Source organism: Tenrec ecaudatus, chromosome 5 (assembly GCF_050624435.1).
Source record: "Tenrec ecaudatus isolate mTenEca1 chromosome 5, mTenEca1.hap1, whole genome shotgun sequence".
NCBI lineage: Eukaryota > Metazoa > Chordata > Mammalia > Afrosoricida > Tenrecidae > Tenrec > Tenrec ecaudatus.
Window position 1 is genome coordinate 1116980 of NC_134534.1, and position 22207 is coordinate 1139186.

At 56.6% G+C, this 22207-nt stretch overlaps 1 protein-coding gene across 2 annotated transcripts in view; it reads left to right on the forward strand.

The window, feature by feature from the left end:
- ZC3H3 (zinc finger CCCH-type containing 3) overlaps nucleotides 1-22207 on the forward strand; it is a 48825-nt gene that overhangs the window by 24595 nt on the left and 2023 nt on the right. Inside the window, exons 5-10 of one of the 2 annotated variants that reach the window (XM_075549196.1) lie at nucleotides 6360-6508; nucleotides 9711-9753; nucleotides 9836-9994; nucleotides 10086-10155; nucleotides 11389-11520; nucleotides 21999-22177. In XM_075549196.1, the coding sequence (XP_075405311.1) occupies nucleotides 6360-6508; nucleotides 9711-9753; nucleotides 9836-9994; nucleotides 10086-10155; nucleotides 11389-11520; nucleotides 21999-22177 (732 nt within the window). Of the gene's footprint in view, nucleotides 1-6359; nucleotides 6509-9710; nucleotides 9754-9832; nucleotides 9995-10085; nucleotides 10156-11388; nucleotides 11521-21998; nucleotides 22178-22207 lie in introns of both variants that reach the window. The other variant, XM_075549195.1, reaches the window with a different exon arrangement.

A 22207-nucleotide genomic window follows, 5' to 3' on the forward strand; every position in this document is an offset into this window, starting at 1 on the left:
CCCCCCCCCCCCCCCCCCCCGCAACCCTCCAGCAGGGCTGTGCCCACATTGGTGCCTTTTTTCTGTGGGGAAGTACAACCACCAATAGCTTCGGCTAAAATGGATTTTTAAAAGTGTCATTTTATGGAGAATTTTACATTCCATCTTGTTGTTTATTAGGCTTTTAAAGGGAAAGCTTGTAATACGTTCATTGATCGAAATACCGATCAGATGGATGTTCCCACATAAAACGCCAGCCCGAGGGGGGCAGCGGCAGGATACTGTACATTGCTGGACCAGTGTACCCTGGATACAGCCTCTCCCTCAGCCTCCCCAGTTTCTTGCCAGGACTTACCCCGTCACATGACTCGGCCCACCCCAGCTGGTACAGCTACTGATAGATAGGCAGGTGGCCCTATTGCATGTGCTCACTGACTGGTCCCTTGGCTTCTGGGCTCCTGCCCAGATGGGCGAGGAGCCTCAGACCCTGGACAGTTGTGGCCAGGGTGGCCCACAAGAGCAGGTACTCTCTGGTTGTGGAAGGGAGTGTGTGTGCCAGAGGCCCCCACAGTAGTAGGGTAGGGACACATACTCTTGGGGTATCATGGGCAGACTTGGGGGAGACCCCTCTTTGTGGTGCAGGCTCTGGGCTCAGGCAGGTGAGAAGGGACTCTGTGGAGTCACAGGGCCTCAATGTCCCCTGAGAGGGTCTTGTGCCCAAGGAGGACACACACATTGCTCCCAGAGGTGCTCCTATTTTCCCTTGGGTGGGGCCCTGGGCGGCAAGGGCATGCCTAACAGCCACCCACCAGGCCAGATGCCTCTGTTCTGGGGGCTGGGGCCAGCCCCGCAAGGGCATGCGTGCTCACTCGTACGTACGTGTTCTGCTGTGTAGCTTGATTGCATGTGAAGAGCAGCGGAAGACTGCTAAGAGTGGGCTGTGTGCACAAATGCATTAACTCAGCCTGCACACATGCCGCACGGTCCCACCCCCACGTCTGCACACCCGACACCGTGCACACACATGACCCTGCACACAGGCCGGCCTCACACAGCCCCGCCCCCAGCCCAGCCGCCCGGGGCCCCGTCAGCGTTTCCGGTGGAAAGGCCCACTTAAGCAGTTTGGGCGGCTGTCACGGTGAAGCGGCTCAGCGCCTGACCTACTTGGGGATTCGCAGCGCCTCCTCCCTCGGGCTGAGCCTCTTCTGCTGACGCCGCATCCCTGCCCTGCTCCGCTCGCAGCTTCACAAAATCTGCTCCATTTCCTGAAAAATGCCTCCCCGCCTGTTTTGCCTGCTCCTGCCTGCCGACTTGCTCCTGCCTGAGTAACTGTGGGCAGCCTGTCCTGTGCCAGGAGCCCCCCGCTCCCCTCGCCCTGCCCCCCACACCTGACGGCTAGCCTAGTGGTCCACCCTGCAGCTGCCCTGGGCTGCCACTAGACCTGCTCCTCACACCCACTCACCTCCCGCCCACCCTTGCCTGGGGGATGCTCCAGCCATTCCCACCCTGTCCCTGCTGCTACCCCTCTAGCCCTCTCCCACCTTAACTCCCTCCCACTCCCTTGGCCCCTCCCACCCCAGCTCAGTATTAAATGTTCAGCTCAGACCTAGGGATACGCAGCCCCAGCCTGGCCTGGGAACCCCCTCCTGCCCCTGCCACTGCTCCTGGCCCTCCCTACCAGCCTGGCCCTCTGCTGTGTGTCTGCACACCCAGCTCATGTGCTGCTCCTGGATGGTGGTTCTGAATGGGCAGCAGAATAAACCAGGCCTGCTCCCATCTCTGGATTCCCCTGCTGGCCCTCAGGGCACCGGTCACCAGTCACCAGTCAGCGCTCCAGCCCCGGACCATTGCTGTTCCAGGAGGGGGTTCCCAGCATCCCATGCCCACTGGTCCTGGGGGCTCCTTGAGGGTATGGCTGGGAGGAGCCTGTGCAAAGCCTGTAGGTAGAGGAACTAGTGGTCAGTGTGAGTCTCCAGGGAACCACTGGGGTGGCGGTACAGAGGGGGGTGAGTCTCCAGGTTACTGGGGTGGCGGAACCACTGGGGTGGCGGTACTGGGTGGCGGTGCCGGGGAGACATCTAAAATGACTTTTACACAAAGCCAATGGCATTGCTGTATTGGGGGCTGGGTAGGAAGTCCAAGCGGAACTTGGGTGAGGTGCAGAGAGCAGGTTCTCTGGGGACCCCACAGGATACTTGGGTGGGGCCTAGTGCGTAGTGTCCGATCTGCCCTTGCTCTAAAGAGTCTGTGCCAGGACCCCCAGGGTAGGAGTGGAACATTGAGGGGCCTGCATAAGACCCCAGGGGGTGGGGTGGAGGAAGCTCTGAGCCCTATGAGATACGACCTAACCTGTGCAGGAGTGTGAGGGGACATGAGTGTTCCATTTGTGCCTTGTCTGATGGATGAGACCTTACTGATACAATGCTGAGACTGTACACACACCTCACCTCACATGCACCGTGTGTGCACATGCAAATGGCATGTGGGATTTATGAGGTGCATGTGTGCACATGAACGGTGCATGTGGGATGATGTGTGAATATAAGTGATGTATGTATAGGGCTTACGTGTGCATATATGCGTGTTACATGTAGATACACACATGTGAATGAGGTACACTTGTATACATGTGGGATATGTCCATACATGAACTGTGTGTATGACTTATGGGTATGTACGAATGACGTGCATCTAGCATGTTTGCATATACCTGTATATGTACAGTATGTGCCATGTGCATACACGTTAGTATGGAGTGTGTGCATACACGTGAGGTACATGTGAAGCATATGTACATACCTGTGAGGTGAGGGTGGGGCACATATGTATACAGGTGATATGTGTGGGATATGTCTATGCACACAGGTGCATGTGGACTGTATGTGCATACACATGAGGTGCATGAGTGTGTGTGGCATGCATGTGCGTACAAGCAAGTTGCACTTGGGTGTGTGCCTGTGTGCTTGTGAGGGAGGTGGGGGTGGGTGCATACACATACATGGGATGCACATGTGTGCATGCATACGTTGGGCATTTGGGGCACATGTATGCATACACGGGTGCATATGTTGTGTGTGTATTAATACACTGGGCGCATGGTGTGTGTGCATATGTGGTATGTGTGGGGCATGAGTGTGTGCACACACGAGATGGATGTGTGTATATGTATATGTGTCCACTATGCGTGTGTGCGTTGTTTGCATGCATGTATGCTCAGGCAAGATGCAGGTATATGTATGCACATGTGTGAGCATATTCACACATGCATATAGCATGTGTAGAATAGTGCATGCAGTGTAGAAGTATATGTTAACCTGCATTGGCATGTTGTATGATGTGCACATGTTTGCATATGCTCACACATATCCAGGAAGGAGTTGTGAGTGAGGTTTTGAGCCCCCTGGAGGCTGAATGTGGGGTCCAGGGCCACCTCTCCCTCTTACCTCTAGGCCATGCCCTGGGGCACCCTCTGGTTAGAAGTCCCAATGTCCTGGGGATGCCCCTCTTTTCTGGGGATGCCCCTCTGTCTTGAGGCCCTGTGGGGTCCCTGCTGGCCAGGTTATGTGGACAGTTGAGCGTGCCTACGCGCTGGCCTTTCAGCCAACAGAGTGTCGTCGGTCCATGCGTCGGCGGCTCCCCACCCGTCCTTGGTGCCCCCACTGGGCTGAGGGGAGGACCAGCCCTCACCCCATGTAGTCAAGGTTATGGTGATAAATCCTGGTTCATTGTCACTTCTATTCGGAGTAAATTGGCTGGCCGCTTTCGGGCTGAGGGAGAGATAATTTGCTGTAGTATTTCAAATGGATTAGGAATGGATTTGAAGAGAGAGTTCACGGCACCCATTACAAAGGCGAGAAAGAAGACCATCTCAGAGTGCCAGTCCCTCCCTGCCCTTCATTATCCACGCTTAATACCTTTCCTATTTCCCCGCGCTAATGAAATTTCCTGGCGGCGCGGCCTGCGGACGGATGGGAGAAGTCTAGATCTGAGGCCCGTTGTAGAGAAGGAATTACAGCCTGCGCTGAGAGGGCAGGCGGGCGCATGGGTCCTTGGCCCAGCGATTATCTCATTAATTTCATCCTCTCTTCTCAATGCAGTTCGTTTCCAAAGGCCGTCCTTTCCATTAGGTGACAATTTACTGCAGTGCTGTGACACCGGGGCCGTGGAGAGCTACAAGGCGGCTGAGGGGGCAGTGCCCACCCGCCCCATGCGCCCCATGCTTGGCGCCTGTGTAGCTAAAGGTGCTGTTATTGGAGTAAGATAAGCACTAGGGACAGGTCAGTGGGGGTGGCGGGAGCGGGGGGCAGAGGATCCCCCTAATGCCACCGTAACCCCCCAGGTCCTCATGTGCCCGGCTCCTGGGCATGCTGGGTGTGGGTGGCTGGCACTGAGAGGGGAAGGCTGTGTCACCTGCTTACCCCACTCATCTCACTGTCTCAAGTTCAGGGGCTGTTGGGAGGGGCTGAGTGTCAGCCCCGAGGCCAGGTGTCTGGCACCAGGGTATGGGTAGGGCCAGCTCCTGCTCTCCCAGTCCCCACCCCCAAGTGTTGTTGGCACCTGGGGCTAGTGTCTGCCCCATTCCATTCTCTTGCCTGCATTGTCCCATGGCTGTCTCCCCACGGCAGGGCCCAAGCCATGTCTTTGTGTGAAGATACCAGTTGTTGGCCTCGGGCTCCATAATGATCTATCCAAAGTGATGGCAGGTGCTCGGGCTCAGGACTTCACCATGTGTTTTGAGGACACAGCCCAACCCACAGCAGAGAAGGGGGGTGGACACAATCACCACAGTAAGCAGAGAAACCTGAACCACACCCACTGCCTTCCAGTCCGTTCCGGTTGACAGCAGCCCTGTCGGGCCTCTGACGCTGAGTGTGTGCCCGAGCAGACAGCCTCATCCTGCTCTTGCGGAACAGCTGGTGGGTTGAACCGTCAGCCACGAGGTTAGCAGCCCAATGCCTAGCCCAGAGCAACCCAGGGCTCCTTCATTGGTTGTGCATTGGAAATTAATGGAGAGGCATGTCTGTAGGCTCAGGAGTGGAGTGTGGGGCTGCTAACTGCAAGCTCAGTGGTGGGAAACCACCTGCTGCTCCGTGCGCTCCATTCTCCTAGAGAGGTACAGTCTCAGAAACCCACAGGGTCACCTCAACTATTCAAGGGCAAGGGAGTTGAGTATTTTTTTGGGGGTGGGGTTTGGTTCTTGAGACATGCCTCCTAGCTGAGAGTGGACTAGTGGGGGTGGGTAGGGTGAGAGCAGAGCCACTGCGCCTGGAGTGGCAGCTGTGGCCTTGGTGGTGGCTCAGGCTGGTGACCGAGTACCTGCAGGCAGTGAAGTCAGGCCTCTATAGCTTCTCGTAGTTCTCTCATGTGGCTTTAGAAAACAGAGAAGGCTGGAGTCCAGCCCAGGAGATTGGTCCTTGTCTCCACTTCACACCTGTGGGCCTAGGGACCTTGGAGACTGGCATGTGCCATGGCATCAGCTGTCCCCTGGGTCTAGGAGGTTCTCAGTTCAGGGAGGCCTTGGTCTCTGATGGCGTGTGCAGGCCATGCACAGCACGGCGGCCAACATTTGATCAGGCGGTGCCTCGAGTGAGGGGGGCCAGGAGGAGCACCATGTCAGCTCACATCACCATGCCCACGGAACTTTCCAGCTGCTGAGAATGACTGTGCAGCCACATGGACACATGTGATGGGGACGCAATTCAGTCTGTGACACTACAGAGTGGGGCTGGGTCACTGCCACTGCCTCAGGGCCGGGCGAGCAGGAGCAGGACTCCCTTAGGCACCCCCCTGCCTGGCCCTCCCTCTGTGAGTCCTCAAGGGCCTGCAGAGGTTGCCCAGCTGACCCACAGATGGATCACACCTCTTGCTCTGTTTCTGGTGCTCACTGCAGGAGGGTCCCTACAGCCCAACACTGTCCTCCTGAGCTACATACATCCCTCCACGCCCAGCTGTGCTGACCAGCAGGTGGCATTGGGGATCCATGTGCCTCTGGAGGGGGACCTCAGCACAGTACCTGAACCAGAGTACTGTGGCCTGTGAGACCCCAGAGAAATGGCAACTGTAGCACTGATGTGGACACCCTCCCACATACCCCTTGACCCTCCCGGGGCAGGAAGGGACTCTGCCAGCACAAAGCCCGATTGCCCCGCCTCTGCCCAGGGACCCCTTGCCCAGCAGCAGCCCCTCAGGTGGTCAGAATGGGGCTTCCCACCAGCCCCGAGCTGACATCCACCCAAGGGTGTCCTCAGCCTGGTGGGTGGGCGTAGTAATACCTCCTGGGGCTGCAGCACCTGGCATGAGTTGCTGGCAGGGGTGGGCCGAGTTTATCCCCAGCTGACCACTGTCTCGTTCTGGCCTTTCCTGTTTTCCTGTCCTCTCAGGTCCCTGGTGCTGAATCGCCTGCGCCCAGCAAGCGCCGGGGCTGGGAAAGCCCCGCCCAGCACACCCCAGTGGCGGAACAGGTGCATCGGAGGGGTCCTCTACCGGGTGTCGGCTAACAAGCTCTCCAGGACCTCGGGCCTCCGTGCAGGTGAGGGCTGAGTAGTGGGGGTGGGGTGCTGCCCTGGCAGAGCAGCCATGTCAGGTCAGGGCTGGGTCTTGGGAAGGAGTGCCACCGGACATGTCTGTCTCCCCATCCCCCCGGGGTCCCTTACGCCTGCTGGCCAGGCTTGCCTGGTGCCCAAGGAGCCTTGTGGTCTCTCCAGAGGAGGCACAGCCCAGCCAGCCTGAAAGTCCTTCTGATCGCATGTGGCCCTGGGACTAACCCATTGGGTGGGCTTCTGGGTCCCCACGACCCAGCGGGTTCAGGAGGCCTTTGGGGCTGGGGGCACAGATGACCTGGGTCATCCCTCTCCCCATGCGAGGCCCTCGCTGTCTGCCGTGCCAAGGTCAGTAACAGCCCACCCTGTGCACCTGGCCCTGCACTGCCCTAATTGCCCACGTTGCCCCTGGCTGCCTATGCTGCTGCAGCTCAGGAGACAGGGCAGGGGAGGGGTGTTGCTGCGGTGACTGTACAAACTACTGGAAGAGGACGTATGGTTCTGTCCAGGCCCACCTTCCTTCATTGAGAGGCCTGCGGCTTTCCCAGACTGGTTGGGCTCCCAAGGAAGGTGGTGTCCTGGCCTTCTCTGCACAGATGCCATGTGAGCCCCCAGCGGCAGCACTGGCCAGTATCAGCTGGTGCCCACATGCCAGCACAGGGGAACCTGTGACCATTGTCCTCTGAGCCTTAGGCTGGGCAGTCCTGGAGGAGGAGCAGGGGCAGACTCACTCAAACCCTCTCAGCTGGTGCGTGTGGCAGCCCAGCTCCCCATGTCCTTCGTCAGCACTGTGGCTTGGCCACCCGAGCGGCCTCCCTGGGGAGCCTGGGGGAGGGGTGGGTAGGTCTATGACCGGGTAGGCCCTGTTGGGGAGGGGGAGAATGTCGGGCTGCTAGGGAGGGTAATGGGAGCATGTCCTGGGAGCAGGGGGGATGGCCCTGGCAGGGTGGGCATGAGGGTAGAGAAATGGACAGGGGCTGGGGAGGGGGTGAGCCCCAGGAGGAAAGGTGGATGTGGGGGGTGTCCTGGGAGGAGGGCCATAGGACCTGCTCTTGGTGTCTGTGATGGTGATTGAAGTCTGTGGGCGTGCAGGCTGGGAGTTGGATGCTGACCGAGCCTCCCTGTAACGGCCTCTGTTGTTCCAGGGCTCCCAGCCTGCTCCAGGTACGTGGGTTCCACTCCCTGCACACCAAGCTCCTCAGAGACCTGAGTGACATACTCACAGGACGTGATGCTTGGCAGGGGTGTGACATCGCCTTGGCTGTCATGTCCCCGTGTCCCCCACTGTCCGGCCTTCTCCATCTTGGCTAGGCAGTGGGTGAGACTGTGGTGGGGACACCTGCTGGCAGGATGTCTGAGGTCACCAAGGACCCTGAAAGCTGCCTTCTTTCTAGGCCAACTGTCCACATGGCTCTGGGGAGGGAGCCCTGGGCCCTGGATGCTGGTTCCCTCGAGCCCTTCCTGCAGGGCCCTCCCTTCCCGGGGCTCTAAGCTCATTGGTGGCCCCTGGAGACTCTTAGCCTCTCCAGTGGAGCAGAGCACCCAGGCCCCCTCTGAGCCCCCAGAGGCCCAGCCCTACATGTTCTGGGTGAGGTCTCCCCACCCAGCAACTGATTGCAGGGTCAATATGAGGGCCACACAAGATAGACCTCTGTCACCACCTTACCCTGCTCCTCAGGACAAGGACCTGCTGTCCCCCAAGGACAGGAGCCCTGTGGGCAGTGGTGGTGTTCAGGGCCTAGAAGGGTACTGTCCCAGCAGGCTCTGATCTGAGGGATAGCTCTTCCTTCAACCAACCAGCCCTGAGCTGGAGCTCTCGGCCCCAGTTGGGCTGAGCCAGTCTGTCTCTTCTGGCTCCCGTCATCGCCACCTCTTCTCAGCCATTCCACGTGCACATTGCCGCCTTCCAGCACTGCCCGGCGCCTGTCAACCCCCACTGCCACCTTCCTGTGTCCCATGCCTGTCAACCCGCTGCTCCTGCAATGCAGAGCAGAGAGGGAAGGACCACCCTCCCCCTGTGGGTTCTCACAGGGAGGTGGGCAGTACCTGGACTCCTGCCGGGAGCAGGTGGCGCCATGGTGCCCCAGGTGACAGCCTAGAAAAGCCATGCTGTCCACGCAGGCTGGCATACAGGTGTTCTCGGCCCTCCCCAGGAGCCTGGGACCTGCTCCCCCACTTGCAGCTCGCACTGCCCCTAGGGTGGTTGGCCTGAGGGTAAGGAGGTAGGTGGACACCACCTGCCACAGGCCTGGGGCTCAGAGATGCCGGGTACTACAGGTGTGCAGATGGAAGCGGATCCAGCTGGTCTGAGTGTGTGGGCTCAGTCTGTTGTGTGATGGGCTGGCCCTGAGGCACTTTGTGATCTAGGGTGGGGAGCCACCTGGGGACTCAAGCACCATGTCCCCTGAATCCTCAGGACTGCCCCAGGGCAGCTCGGTCGCCACCCATCTTACCAGCAGTGGCCTGCAGGGAATGGCATCTGGCTTGTATGAGGAAAGGGATGGGTGGGCCTTGCTGCAGCCTCATTCACCCACAGGGTGCTCACGCAGCCTGCCAGCCGGCCGGCCATGGACATCTGCTTGCCCCATGTGCTGTGCCCGCCCGGGATGAGGCTCCTTCTGTTGCATGGGCTTTGAGGGTTGTTCATGACCTTGGTATGGAAGCCCCGGCCTGGAGCACGTGGCCACCAGTGCAGGGCTCTGACCGGTTTCTACCCAAGTGCTCTAGCTTAAAGTGGGGCTTGGCACAAGGAGGCAGGCACAGCGGGGAGTGGCCAAATGCAAGGACTTATCACTTCCCAGTCTCTGGCAGCTGCCCTCTTGCCCTTGCCACGTGGCTGATGGGACCTACAAGACAGAGCTGGGCCTGATGCCTTTGGACCCACCAGCCACTCCCTGGGGGAAAGACAAGCACTCGTGTTGCAGCCCGGGAAGCCTGCAGGGGCAGTTCTGCCTACAGTGTCGTCAGAGGGCCGCCATGAGTGAAATCCACTCGAGGCAGTAGTGAGCCTTGAGGTTGAGCCCACGGGGTCTGGACACAGACTGAGGGCCCTGGAGAGGCAGCCAGAGGTCGTCAGGAAGGCCTTGGCCACTGGGCAGGATGACACGTGGAAGCTCAGGATCTGGGGAGCTAGGTGTCATGGGGTGGCAGCCTGGCCATGGGCTTGGCTTAACCAGATCCCTCCCTTCACAGGCCGCTGGGAGCCAGCCAGCACCTCCGGCCGCTCCCTAGCCAGGTAGGCAGGCACCCGGAATGGGGCCGAGGGTGGGAGGGTGCCCCTTTGCCCAGGCTCACTTGCCCCTCCGTGTGTGCAGCAGGGCCGTGCAGCGCAGCCTGGCCATCCTCCGCCAGGCTCGGCAGAAGAGGAGGGAGCCGCGGGCGGAGTACTGCACCTACTACAACCGCTTTGGCCGCTGCAGCCGAGGGGAGCGCTGTCCCTACATCCATGACCCCGAGAAGGTTGCTGTGTGCACCAGGTGCCTCCCTTCCCTGGCCTGCCCTCATCCCGCCCCTCCCTCCCCTCATTACCTGTCCCAACCTCTCATCCCCTGCCCCTCCCCACCACAGGTTCCTCCGGGGCACCTGCAAGAAGACAGATGGGACCTGCCCCTTCTCCCACCAAGTCTCCAAAGACAAGGTCAGCGTCTCGCCAGTCCCCCCACCCCCCACTCCCACCCTCTCCTGCAGCCTGCCTGCAGCCCATGGGGTCAGCGACTCCCCTGCACTTGCAGCAGGTGGGGTCATCCAGAGAGCTGAGCTTTGAACCTGGGCTCCCTGGTGAGGGGTGTGGGCCCCAGTGACTGCACCCTTGGCCATCTGATGACCCCTGCGGCCAGGGGGGCAGTCCCAGAGGGGCAGAGGCTGCTGCTGCTCCGACAAGCTTTTCCCCTTGAGGAGCTTGAGGAGAATCAGCATTTTTCTCTCTAATCGAGCGGCCGCTGAGCTCCGCTGCGAGCCATTTGGAGGCTCACGTCGAGTTCCGGGTTCATTAGCCGCGGCTCCAGCAGCACATCGCATGGGCTGACTGAATGTTATTGTTATTTGTGTGGCCGGGGTGGGTGCGAAGGAGGTTAATTGAAACGAGAGCCGGTTTCTTCTCCATAATGGTCCCGCTCCGACAGCAGGAGGGGCCCCGCAGGGAGGGGGGGCGGAGTTATTGCCCCTTTTTATTAGCGCTAATTTGGGCTCTATATCAAAAAGCGCATTAAGGGAACTGCCAGCAGGAGCCTGCCCGCTCCCCTCGTGGTCTCCTTTACCAGACAATTAAAACGTGGCCGCAGATCGCCTTTTGTGCCTTGGCCTCCCACCCACTCACACTGCCCCTCCTGAGCTGGGGTGGATGGGGACTACCGGACCAGGGCCCTGCCCTGCACTGCCCCGCCCCTCGGTGGTGATGCCAAGGGCCTTTTGGCTATGGAGGGGTGGGGCAGAGGCAAAGGCAGATACCCTCACACATCTGGCCCCTCCCTAGGGCCTGGGTCTGCGCGGGTTGGCGTATGGGGAACCCAGTGCTGGTAGGCTAGGCCCTTCTTCAGAGGTCAGGCCCAGAGAGGCGCCTGGGGGGACCTGACCCCTGTGGAAACTATCCAGGCTGGTTTTCCCCCTGAGCTGGCAGCAGCCTGGTCCTGGGGTGCAGGTTGTATGGGGTAGTGGCCTCACTCCCCCACATCAGTCTGTCCCGCATACTTGTGTGAGGGTCCCTCTCACCCCTGTGTAACACCCCAATGCCCTCCCCCTGTGTACACCTCTCCCCATGTAACAGCACCCCTCCCCCTGTGTAACTCCCTCCCTGTGTAACACCCCTCCCCCCTACTGTGTAACGCCCTTCCCCTGTGTAACACCCCTCCTTCCGTGTACCCCCCTCCCGCAGATGCCCGTCTGCTCCTACTTCCTGAAGGGGATCTGCAGCAACAGCAGCTGTCCGTACAGCCACGTCTACGTGTCCCGCAAGGCTGAGGTCTGCAAGGACTTCCTCCAGGGCTACTGCCCACTGGGCACTAAGGTGAGGGCCCTGACAGACCAGCCAGGCGGGGTAGGGGTAGGGAGCCAGTGGATGGACTTTGAGCTTGGCCCTCCATTCCCCACCCGCCACATGGATGGAGGGGCCTGGGAAGGGACAGGGTGCAGGAGAGGGACCCCAGGGCGGGGGATGGCAACTGGGGAGCATGAACAACCCTTGTTAACAAGCCGGGACCTGCCCCTTGGATTTCTAACCCCGGCTGCGGGCCAAGGGGCCAAGGGGCCAAGGGAAGAGGCCGCAGCCAGGGGGCAGACTGGATGCGTGTTGCAGGGAGGGCTTGCTTGGTCTGGCAGGGCAGGCGGACCTCCCAGCTGTGAGTGAGAGGAGCCTATGGGGCAGGGGTCTGCCACCCTGAGAGGCCTGCTGAAGAGTTGGAGAGGCTGTCTGTGTGCTGTCCAGCTGGCTGACCCTCCCACTGGAGGGCGGGGTGACCCCAGATCCCAGACCCCAGCCCAGGTGAGGGGCCCTGGGACTGAGGCCTCGGATCATCCCCATACAATATTCCCATTGAAACAAAAATGCCGTCTGAGGAAGTGCTTACTGCGTCCCTTTTTGGCGTGTCGGAGTGGCGTCCTCCCCGCGTGATGGGTAGCAGCAGCTTGTAATTATATATGGGAAAGCGCTGAGCGCACCAGATCCCTCCTGGGCTGGCGAGGGTTAACTGTGTTCTCTAAATAATAGGAGAAGTGCTGAGTCGTCGCTGGCGTGTGAAGTGGAAGTCCTCCGAGGGGCCCCAGAGAATTTAGAATATTCCACTGAATCAAGTGAAATGGGTAACCCTGCCTGCCAGAGCGGGCCTGTCACAGCGCCTGGCTGCTCCACCTCCCTGTGGAGGCCTCCTGGGCTGGCCACCCCCTACTGACACCTGTGCACACCATGCTGCAGACACTGCCCTGGAATTCCTGGGTGGCCAGCTGTGTCCATGGTCATTTTAAAAGAAAGGGAGGTATTTTCACGGTGAGAGGGAGAAGCCCTGTTCAGGGGCCCCTTGTCCTGCTGCATGCTCTGACAGATGTCTCTGCCCAAGGTCCTTGCTCCAGCCTGGGGCCAGTTCCCAGCTCCGAAGGAGGCAGGCAGGACTTCTCCCTGCTGCCAGCTTTGCCTGGGATCTCATTTTTGTCAGACAGCACACCCTGTGGGGTGTGCTCAGGAAGCCTCCCACTCCAGGTCCCAGGCATGGTCACACACCTGGTGTGGCCGCTTGGTAGGAACTTCCCATGGTGGGACCAGCCCTGATAAGTTAGTCTGTGCCTCAGTGTCCCCTTGAGGGAAAGGTGCTGTTTTAGAGACAGCTTCCTGGTAGGTAGCCGTGAGGATTCACAGGACAGCGCTGGGAACAGGTGCCTGGGGAGGCTCTTTCCTGGTATGAGGTAGGGCCTAATTTATCCCTGTCAGTGAATGCTTCCCCCTTTCCCCACCACGCTGCATATTAAGCCAGCTGTCCTCTGTTGATTGGCTTTGCTGCATAAAACTCAGAACTTTATTCAGGGTATGGTTACACGCCATTCGAGCATCATGCAGTATGAGGGGGGCTGGAAAGGGCTGACAGAGAGTGTCCTCTTCATTCGTCATTCCCGCCCTCATGGGTGGCCCGTCGGGACTGAGTCGCTTGCAGGCTGGCATTGCCATTCTCTGCTCCTGCATGCACCACGGGGCGCCCCCAGCCCTGGCAGTGGTGAGTAATGCTGCCGCTGGCATTCACTACACATGGACAGAGGCTTCCAGATCTCTGGGTACGTGTTTCTAGGGAGAGCTTGCTGGGTCCTGTGGTGACCAAGGTGGCACCATTTGGGGAGCTACTAGACTGTGCTTGAATGACCCAGCCTCAGCAGCTCTGCAGGGCTAAGGGCAACTGAAGACTTCCGTGGCCACACTGGTCACACTGGCCGTAGCTGCCTTTGGACTGTAGGGTAATCTTTCTGGTGGTGTGCAGCGGTCTTCCTGTGGCTTTATTTCATATGCACCCACCTGCTGACCAGAGGAGCCCTGGTGCTATGTTGGGCTGCCAACTCTCAGGTCCTAGGCTCAGACCCTGGTCACTCCACAGGACGGTGAAAAGTCTGCTTCTGCAAACACTTGGTCTGCAAACCCTTCTGTTAGCCTCACCGAAAGCTGGAGGTGACTGGATAGCAGTGGGGTCGGTTTGGACTGAATTGTTGTGCTCTGGCATGCTTCTGAACTATTTCTCTATTCTGTGTCACGCCTGTTCACATCCTGGTCCATTTTTAAATGGGAATATTTGTCCACTCATTGACTGGTAGGTGTTCTTCCTCTCTTATTTTTTAGAAGGAATTGGGTGGGGTGCGCATGCGGGCGAAGCCTGTCCTGTCAGCAGCCCTGCAGGCTGTGCTGGCCTCACAGTGGGCCAGTGTGAGCCCGTTCATCTGGTCAGGGGCGTCCTCTTCCTACAGATCCTCTACTCTGCGCCTCCACGATGTCCTTTTCCAGGGCAGCCATCTAACCAATCCTGGGCTTTCCTTTGTGAAAAGTTTCATTTTTGATTTTTGTTACAGTTTGATCGTTTGTATATGTCTACTTAGCTTTTCTCCTCCTTCTTGAGTCAGTGTCTGTATTTGGGGTCTTTCTGGGGGTTGTCCATTTCATCTCAGTCCTCTGACCTTTCGACACGCAGCTCTTCATGGTGTTCCCTTACTGCCGAGTTGGGAGTGTTGTCTCTTTCTGATTTCCTTTGTTTGAGGCTTCTCTGTCTCTCCACCCTTGGCTTAAGGTAGAAGTTTAGGTTGTTTGTGTAAGATCTTTTTTTTTTCCTATCGTTTTATTGGGGGCTCTTACAACTCTTGTTCTGATCCATATATCAGTTTTATCTGACATATTTGTACAAATGTTGCCATCGTTCTTTTCTATACATTTACTTTACATTGAGCCCTTGGGGTCAGCCCCCCCCAAGTTTAAGATCTTTTTAATGTCAGCATTTATAGGTATACATTTTCCTGCAGACACTGCCTTAGCTGCTTCCCATACATTTTGGTAGGTTGTATCTTCTCCATTCCGTTAAAATATTTGATAATCTTCTTTGTGATTCTTTTTTGGCCCATTATGTTATTTACTAGAATGTTGTTCCATTTCCCAATTTTATTATTGCTGTTACTCTGTATGTTTGTGATTTGATAATACCTTCTGCAAGATTTCAGTTGATTTAAATTTATTGAGACTTGTTTTGTCATAAAGTCTAGTTCCTAGCCTTTTCTGGAAAAGGTCCCACATGAATTTGAGAAAATGAAGTATGCTGCTAGCTTGTGTCACTCTTCTGGATCCTTGCTCTTTGTGAGAGAGAGATTTGAAGTCTTCAACTCTTGTGATTGAGTCTGCCCCTTTCGCTCTGTCTGCCTTCTGCTTCACCCACTTGGACCTCTGTTGTCAGGGACATGTATCACTGTCACAACCTCCCTGGGCCACTCCTGTTACTAAATACCTATCACTTTAAAAATTAAGGCTGTTTTGTCTGATACTAACATGGCTATTTCATCTTTGGTGTTTCTTTTTTTATTTTATTTTATTTTCATTGTTGTTTCTACAGTATATCTTTCCCCCCGCGTTTACTTTCAGACATCTGTATCTTAGTCCCCAAAGTAATGCCTTTGCTTTTCTGTGCTTTAAAGAGGGCCCCTGAACCACATTCACCCAGTGCCACGTGGCTTTGGATCTCCTTGACTGCAGCGTCTGTGCACATTGATCGTGGATCCCGTCTTGGACAACGTCAACCTTTTCTCCATCGATCATGATGTTACCTGTTGGTCCAGCTTATAGGGTTTTGGTTTTCTTGACATTGAGCATTAATCCGCGTGTTCCTGGCGGCTGCTGTGTAGCTCGTGATGTATAGCCATTACTCTTCCGTAGCTGTCCTTCCTCGCCCTGTCTCTGTGTTCGTACTGCTAGGTGCAGTAAATCTAAACGCCACACACCCTACCGTGCCTTCTGAGGATCGTGTGCATATCTGAGTATCCACTAAAGATGCCAGGAAACGAACTGCACACGACTGTGCTTGCTAAAAGTGAAGAAGATCCGAAGTACCTGCTGCCACAGTCTTGGGTCTGGATCACACCTCAGCATGAAGAAGCTTGTAGGCCACCCCAGGACAGACAGAGGAAACCAGGGAAACAGCGTTGAGGGATGGACGAGGGATGGGGCCAGGCTAGTCACCGTAAAGACACGGTGCACCGGACCCAGGCCATGGGAGTTTCAGTCACTTCCTATACATGGGGAAGCTGGACCGCGGAGAAGGAATTCTTTGAAAGACTTGATGATGTTGTGAAGAGTATTGGACACCACGGTCTCTCAGGAGACCAGAGCCCTGGTGGCTTCTAGAGCGAGCCACGCGTGGACATTGCGAGTCCTTGGGACACACATGAGCTCTCCTGCCCGTAGGGATGCTAGAGTAGAGCAAGAACGAGCGATGGGCCAGAAGAACAGGCAAACTCGTCTTGGCAAAAGTCCCGCGAGAATGCTCCCCAGGAGCTTGGGTGGTGACCCTCGGTCTCCTGTGTTCTGGACGTATTGTCAGGGGGACCAGTCTAGGAGAGGGTCAGCGAGAAAGAGGATGGCTCTCAGCAGGGCAGGACAGGCACAGCAGCTCCAGCGATAGGCCATCCATTGTGAGGTGGGCACGGGGCTGGGAGGAGCCCAGCTTAGTTTCTCTTGGGGTCACCGTGGGTGGGAGCCACCTGACCACTCCGGATGGCTGGAGAGCGGAAAGCTCCGTGTTTGTCTGCAGCGTTTGTCATGTTCGTCATTCTTGGTTCTCCTTGGTTCCTGGGGGTCTGGGTCACCATCAGCTGATCTTCCCATGCGCCAGCACAGCTCTGCGGCCCTCCCCACCTCGGCCCCATGGTCCCCAGACCTCGTCCACCATGGCAGTGCTCTGCATAATGTCTTGTGTCACGATGCTTCAGGTCCATTCAGCGATGAGGGAGAGAAACGTGCATTCACGCTGCCTTTTGAAATTGCATAGTGACCTTTCCCACGGACGTGTCTCCCATTAACTCCGTTGTCACCTGGGGCCACTGGCTTTCAGTCTGAAGGACCTGCTGTGCTCTTGGCCAGGTCGGTCTGAGAGCAAAAGGTTCCGGGTTTGTTTGTGTGGACACGCCTTTGCTCTCCCACTTCCTTTGGAAGGCGCCTCTGCTGCCTGTGAGTCTTTGTGGACTAGATGCCTCCCAGCACCTTGGCTTGTCACACCCCTGCTGCCATGCCTGTAACCCGAGACCACAGCTGTGCCCCATCGTGCCCACTTCACTGTTTTCCTTACTGCGTTCACCATGGTCTCCTTGTCTTTGGCATTCAGCATTTTTTTCTGAGATAGGTCTGGGCATAGATTTCTGCATCTATCCAACTTGGAGTTCATTAAACTTCTTGGAGCTGTAGTAAGATGAATGTTTTTCAGAAATTTTGGTCAAATTTCAGCCATTATCTTTAGTTTTTGTTTCCTTGCTCACGCCTGTGGGTTCAGGTTAGGGCGCCCTGTGCTCCTCTGAGGTGGTCACTGCCCTTTCTCAGTGTGGTGCAGACAGGTCGCGTCTCTACTGGTCTCTGCACTTATTATTCCTTATGCCAATTCAGATAAAATATTTTAATAAATCATTGTATCAAGCACATTTGTACATCTGTTGCCGTCATCTTTCCCAAAACATTCTTTCTACTTGAGCCCTTGGTATCAACTCTTCATTTTCCCCTTCCCTCCCATCCTTGTGAACCCTTGATAATTTATACATTATTTTTATTTTCATATATGACACCTGCTTTCTCCCTTCACCTGTGTTTCTGTTGTTCGCCCCCCCCTGGGCCGAGAGGCGGTACATTGATCACTGTGATCGGTTCCCCCTTTCTCCTTGTCCTCCACCCTTCCCTCTACAATTTAGATCTGTTATCAGGTCTCTCCAATGGACTGTTTTTCTTGGTAAGCAGCTGCCCTGGCCCATAACCCACACATCCTCCAGTTCCGTCTTTACTCCCATTGGGAAGACCGGCACAGTCACTACCCCAGTCTGTTTTGGAGCATGTCCCTCTTTCTTGCACTCCCTGTCCCCTCGCTTGCCACAGTCTCTGTTGGTTCTTGGTAATTATGCTGTCTGCCTTGATGAAACATTGCCTTCAGACTTTGTCTTTCTTTCTGTGGGTAAATATTAGATTTTATGTAGCCGGACAAGCTTTCGCTTGTTCTGAATAAGTATGCGGCAGTATCCAGTTCAACGTGTGCAACATAAGTAACATTTCCATATTGTCACAAGTTGGCAATGTGTGCACTCTATTACCTAGCTGATACAAATAATGTATGTATGAATAATACAGAAACGTTCACATGCAAGGATAGATTCCTTCCCATCCATGGTTTAGTGAAGCTTCCATATCCATGGGGTGCTAGCTGATGGGCTAGTTTCTTTTTTCTTTTTAAAATCATTTTATTGGGGGCTCATACAATTCTTATCACACTCTATACATCCATTCATTGTGTCAGGCACATTTGTACATTTGTTGTCATCATCATTCTCAAACCATTTCCTTTTTACTTGAGGTTTTGATATCAGCTCCTCATTTTTCCTGCTCCCCCCTATGAACCCTTGATAATTTATAAATTATTATTTTGTCATATCTTACATTGTCCGATGTCTCCCTTCATCCACTTTTCTGTTATCTTCCCCCCAGGGAGGAGGTTATATGTACATAGTACTGTAGACAGGATTTTTTTTTCCTGTAGAAACAATCCTATTGTTTCAAATAATGATAGCTTTATTTTTCCTTGGAGTCTGAATGCTTTTTAGTCTTTCTTTTTTCTTTTTGCTTCTTCCAGCACTGGTGCTGTATAATGGGGAGTACCAGGCAAAGTATGTGGCCATGCCTCCAGTCTTTCCCCTTGACCTGTTACGCTTTCTGGAAGGTTCTCTGGAGAACCTCTTTCTTCCAGGCCATGGAATCCCCTTCTATCACAAGTTTGCTCAGTGGTCTCATGGTTGGCTCGTGACTTTGGGTGGATGGTGAAGACACAAACACTTTCTTTCACATCTTCTGGGGTGGTGCCTTAGAAAGGCCCCTCTTTCCGCCAGGTAATGTTCTGATTTCTGTCCACTGATTTCATGACATTAAACCCACCTTGCCCTCCTGAGATGAACCGAGCCCCACCTGGTGTTCGAGACCTTCATAAAGCCCCTTGTCCTCTCAGTCCGTTTCCCCCTAGCTCCATGACGCTCCCTCCCACTGGTGGTCTTGGTGGCAGAGCTGGCTGGGCTGGGACCTCTGCCTCCCTGCGCACTGCAGAGACTGCCCTGGAGGCCTTATCGCGGTCTTGGCCAGGCTTTGGCTTTGGCTTTGGCGTCATGATGCTGCCGGCCTGTCAGCTGACACCAGAAGCGCTCGGTTTCTCTGTCTTAGGACAGTGTGGGATAGGGACTCTGCATTTGGGGACGGTAAACCCGAGGTGCTGGGGCTGCCTTTAATGTTTTGTCAATACTGATTACAGTTCCTCGGTGGTTATGAGAACGTTCCCGTTTATTTTTTGTCTTACCTGCTGTCCCCTCCCCTACATTTGGTCAAATTAACCAGTGTTTCCACATTTACTGACGTAATGCTTATCCTTTGTGTCATCTTGCTGGGCAGCGAGCTCTGGGCTGCTGGTGGCGAGGTCGGTGGCTCAGACACACAAGCTGCTGCTCAGGAGACAGAGGAGGTGGTCTGCTTCCTCCACCGTCTGCAGGCTGGGGGCCCTGTGGGGCAGTTGGGCTCTGTCCAGTCGGCTGGACGGCAGTGGGCTTGGTTTATTGTTTCCCTGTCTCCAGTGTGCCCCTCCTGCCGTGGTATGGGTTCCTCCCCTCTCGTTCTGGGCTGCAGTCTTCCCAGGCGAGTTTAGATTTATTAACATTTCCCAAGCACCAGTATTTGGCTCCCTTGATATGTACTGTATTTTTTCCTTTTCACTCATTTCTGCTTGGGTTTTACCCTCTCTGTCTTCTCTGGGTGTGTTCCACCGTTCCCCAAGTTCTTGAGAGAGGCTCTCCTTACCTCCTGTGACATCAGGGCTATGTCTTTCCCTCTAAACACTGCTTTGGCCACCTCCCACAGGTCTGGAAGTGCTCTCTGGTTGCACTAGGTGGTTTAGGCTTCTAGCTTAGTCTCCATCATTTCTTCTCAGACTATTCATTGCTGAGCTTCTGTGTATCCCCAGGGTTCTGGGGTTTCAGGTTGGTGGGCTTTGCTTTACTTTTTACTTTCTGAACCTCGTGAGGAAGGCTTGCTGAGGCCGGCCTGGTGCTGGCAATGTTCCTAATTCACGGCAGGAGCACAGGCAGCAGCTGGGGCCAGAGGGGACTGTACACACTCATTAAAGCAGTCTGTTCATTTGCATGCTGCTGGACGCAGCAGCTGCCACCTGTTGTCCAGGCTTGCTCTACCCTTGCTAGGGCTGGCCACCTTGATCCATCCATGGCTGGAAGAGCGGGGTCCCCATTTCCACAGTAGTAGCTCTGTGCCTGTTACCACACACATGTCTCCAGGTCCTGTCCTAGGCCATTCTGGCCCTGCGTTACACACTGCACGCCCCATGTCATGTGCTCTTGGCTCGCCGTCCACTCCCGCCCGCCCTCTGCTGTGGTCAGGCATTTCCTAGCACATTCTTGGCCTTGTGGCCTGTGGCCAGTAGAGTGAGGAAGCACTGTGTGCGCTTTGTCTGTGGCCTGGGTGGCTCTTAGGGGGAGGTAAGCCACAGCTGCAAACCACGCGTGTGCTGCTCACTCTCTGGCAGCCACATGACAAAGTAAGACTGGTGGGAGTTCAGCAACATGTTCTTGGATCCCAGAGGAGAGGGAGCTTGGTGGCCCCAGACTCGCCAGCTCGTCGAGGGAAGGAGGCAGAGTTGCCTGCCCAGGGAGCAGTTTCAGGCTCAGAAACCCTGTGGCGGGCTCTCTGAGTTAGCAGCGCCTCTAGGGTTTGACTGTGGTGGGTTAGCCCGTGCATGAAGGGTTCCAGGCGGAACAGAGGAGAGTACAGAGGTGATGCCACGCCTGCCTGCACCCACACCCCAGCCACACGTCCAAGCCACGCCTGCCTGCACCCACATCCCAGCCACACATCCAGGCCATACCTGCCTGCACCCACATCTGTACTCTCATCTGCACTACAGGTGCCTGCACCCACTTCTACATCCACGCCTGCGCTACACATACCTGCACTCATGGCTACACCCATGCCCACACTCACTGTCCTATGCAGCACTGGTGTCCTTCCCAGCTTCGCTCATCCCTGTGGCTTCACCCATAGCCATGCCATGTGCCCTGAGTCCCTCTGGGTGGCAGACTCCCTGAGAAGGGCTGGGGGAGGCTTCAGGACCCTGCCACACATGCACACGCACGTCAGGCCAGCCCCGTGTGGAAGGAAAGCATGGGTGGGTGAACACCAGCAGGGCTGCCTCAGGTGCAGAGGCCTGGCGAAGCTTCCTGTAGGGGACAGGACAGGGCCGTACATGAGCTGCCACAAGAGTGGGAGCCCTGTGCCTGCTTGGGGCTACAAGCAGGGTGCCTGCACTGCATGGGGGCTCTCCTTGCCCTGGGAGGGTGGGACAAGGTGCTCGCAGCTGTGAGTAATAGCCATACCTGGTGGCGCAGCGGTTAAAGCATGTGTGACTATGGACGGTCAGTGGCTCTAGGCCAGCAGCCACTCCGAGGGAAGAGCTCTGTTAGGCTCTGGAGGTGGCTGTGAGCCTCTTGCAGGGACCTGGAGCCTGTGAGTTTGAGTGTTGGGATGGACTTAGGCTTGGCCAGGAGCTGGGTATGCCCAGTGGGCTGTGTGGTCTATGTCCATGCAGCCCAGCTGGCCCTGTGGTCTCCCTCAGGGAGGCCTGGATGCTGGGTAGGCTTGGCCACAGACTCATGCCCTCCTTGACAAGGCAGTGCCCTCATTCCCAGAGCACCTGCCACAACCACCCCACCCCCGGGTATAATTAGCTGACAGACAGGTGCTGTGGATTGGGTGAGCAGGCAGCCGCTTCTGGCCCCCAGCTGTGCTGGCCTCGGCCGACCCATGTCACCCAGCCCAGGGGGAGCCCTGCCCCAGGGCCGCGAGCCTGCCAGGGACTAGCATAGCTGAGACTGTTGCCACCCACTCACTCCCTGCCTGGAGGGCACAGAACTGAGAGGGCTGCTACCAGCCTGAGTGGGTGCCCACTGCACTTATCCCAAAACTGGGAGCGGGGGGCAGGGTATGTGGGGCCTCTTGGCCGGGGTGGATGCCCTCCACACGTCTTCCAAGAACTTGGGGGCGCCTCCGGGGTGGGTGCCTACTGAATGTCTCCCGAGACTGGCGGTGGTGGTGGGGCTCCTGGCTGGGGTGGTGCCCACCACTCATCTCCCCAGACTGGTTGGGAGGGCCCTGGCCAGGGCCGGTGCCCACCACTCATCTCCCCAGACTGGTGGGGAGGGCCCTGGCCGGGGTGGTGCCCACTGCATGTCTCTCCACAGTGCAAGAAGAAGCACACGCTGCTCTGTCCAGACTTCGCCCGACGCGGCGTCTGCCCCCGTGGCGCCCAGTGCCAGCTGCTCCACCGGAGCCGGAAGCGCGCCAGCAGACGCAGCCCCTCAGCCTCTGTGCCCAGTGACGTGTCCCTCAGGGGCAGGGTCCTTGTCGGCCATGGGCCCAGGTGAGGACAGACCAGTGTCTGAGGCCTCTG